The sequence below is a fragment of the Entelurus aequoreus genome, unplaced genomic scaffold (assembly GCF_033978785.1).
Source record: "Entelurus aequoreus isolate RoL-2023_Sb unplaced genomic scaffold, RoL_Eaeq_v1.1 HiC_scaffold_296, whole genome shotgun sequence".
NCBI lineage: Eukaryota > Metazoa > Chordata > Actinopteri > Syngnathiformes > Syngnathidae > Entelurus > Entelurus aequoreus.
In genome coordinates, this window is record NW_026908207.1 from 13,894 (window position 1) to 16,112 (window position 2,219).

At 52.3% G+C, this 2,219-nt stretch overlaps 1 protein-coding gene across 1 annotated transcript; it reads left to right on the top strand.

Annotated features, from left to right (window-relative positions):
• The first annotated feature begins 254 nt into the window (after positions 1 to 254).
• Positions 255 to 1,654, top strand: LOC133645512 (uncharacterized). The gene is made up of 3 exons (XM_062040345.1): positions 255 to 270; positions 594 to 787; positions 944 to 1,654. The coding sequence occupies exons 1-3, from the start codon at positions 255 to 257 to the stop codon at positions 1,529 to 1,531; spliced, it is 798 nt and encodes a 265-aa protein (XP_061896329.1). The 3' UTR covers positions 1,532 to 1,654.
• Positions 1,655 to 2,219: the final 565 nt, after the last annotated feature.

Genomic DNA, 2,219 nt, shown 5'->3' on the forward strand with positions numbered 1-2,219 from the left:
CTATACTACATATAAAAAAAAGGTTAGAAAAATTCACTATTAGTTGCACAGTGAACCAAGCCGTGGACCAAGGTAAGTATGGCTCCTTTATGGAGTCCGAACAGGTCCAACAATGTTTTTAGGAAGTTTTTCAGGTTTTTTAATGTGTTTTTGTGAATTTTTGAGGTTTTTTGTGATTTTTTAAGATGTTTTTTGTATTTTTTTGCAGGTCCTCGTAGGAGTGCTGGGACATCCGGGGCCCCCCCAGCGCCGGAATGTCCGAATACCCAGGTAAGTAGCTGTACAATGCAGGTAAGTAGGGTAAGTGGGAATAATATGATGTTGTTTTTGTTGTTTGTGTGTACACAAATGGCCCAGGTGGGCCCACAAGGCAGAGCGCGAGCCGTAAGTGGACCAGAGGCACAGGCGGGTTAGGGTTGGGGTTGGGGTTAGGGTTAGGGTTAGGGTTAGGGTTAGGTTTAGAGTTAGGGTTAGGGTTAGGCATAAAGAAAAAGAGTTGGTTAGGGTTAGGCATAGAGAAAGAGAGTTGGTTAGGGTTAGGGCTAAGGGTGGGGGTGGGGCGATAGAAAAGAGCGAAAAAAAAGAATAAGAAGGGTGTGCACGGTCCGTCTATGGCCCAGCGGGCTCGCACTCACGTCTCATTGAGCCCCCCCGGGTGTCTAGTACCCAGTCTGTGGATCCAGAGGCCTTCCGCCCGCCTCCGTTGGGCGGCACTCCATCTGGAGTTGGCTTGGACCACACACGCCCGGACAGAAGCCCACCCGTGCCGGATAAAGTGTTGGACAAGGTAGGTGGTGGTGTTCTTCTGCCGGACAATGTTATATTTATGTTGGTGGAAACGGGTGGCGATGGTGTTACCCGTTTCACCAACATACATAGCACGGCAACGCTGGCAGAGGATAACATACACGCAATTTTTGACCTGCCCGTCTCCTCTGCACAGCGGCCGGAAGACCTTACCGCTGTGGCGATTGACCAGCCAAGGGATGTTCCGCAAGGGAGCGCTGCTCCGGGCCGAGGGCGGATCTCCGGTGGAACTGATCCGAGCCCTGACAAGCAGATCACCCAGGCTGGGATTTTTGCGGTAGGCCGAGACCAGATAATAGTCCTTCAGTTTGCCGCTTTTCTCCACAAAGGTACAAAAGTTACCCTTGACCCTTCTGGAAACCTGTACCGCCGCAGGCGAGAAGGTTGTAATGAGGGGGATCATGTGTTTACCAGGGGGAGGCTTCTTCTGGTCCAGGAAGCACCTGAACTGTCTCCTGAGGAAGGATCTGGAATACCCTCTCTTCCTCAGGGCCGTGAACAGGGCTCCCATGGCCGTTACAAAGTCCTCCCGCCTGGTGCAGATCCGGTGGAACCTCAGCAGCTGGGACTTCACCAATCCCGCGTAGGTGTGTCGGGGGTGGAAGCTGGTTTTGTGGAGGAGGGCATGGGTATCCGTCTCTTTAAAAAACACCTTAATGTCCAAATGGTGAGTGGAGGTGAAATCCGGACCCTTGAAGGTGGTAGTGTCCAGGAAGTCCACTGACGTGGGGCTGGTGGTGGACTTAATGGTGATACTGGGGTTGTGGGTATTCAGGGTGTGGCGGAACCCCTCAAATTCCTCCATGGAATGAGTCCACACCCCCCAGATATCATCCAAATACCTGAAATAATGGGTTAGGGTTAGGGTTAGGGTTAGGGTTAGGGTTAGGGTTAGGGTTAGGGTTAGGGTTAGGGTTAGGGTTAGGGTTAGGGTTAGGTTTGTGGTTAGGGTTAGGGTTAGGGTAAGGGGGAGGGGCAAAGGGTGTGCACTGTCCGTCTACAACCCGTCAGGCGACGCCCACGCCAAACGCAAAACTCCCCAGAGACCCCGAATGAGGATGCGGTGGCAAACACAAGCGCAGAAACTATTGTGGCTGTCCAACTACGCGTTTCGGCCCCCTAGGCCTCATCAGGTTGGCTTTCTGTTACCTCATGCCTACTGGGACGCTTCTAATTCCCAGTAGGTGGAGCACTCCTAGTCTCCTGAGGCTAATTCATCTTCCCTATTTCTCTACAGCAGGATGTGCCCTCATCGACCGCCGGGGAGGGAGTGAGCCTTCTGGCAGGAGGAGCTATTTATAGGAGAATACTGCAGGGGGCGGGGCTCAAGCTCTCCACTGCAGTGTCGCCAGCGACTTCTCAAAAATATTGATCAAAAATTAATCCTACATGTGTGACGTGTCATCTTGACG

Excerpts from the sequence above, each read along its gene's own strand:
- LOC133645512 (XM_062040345.1), top strand. Across the intron at positions 788-943 it reads CGGATAAAGTGTTGGACAAG|CGGCCGGAAGACCTTACCGC; the intron begins GTAGGTGGTGGT and ends TCCTCTGCACAG.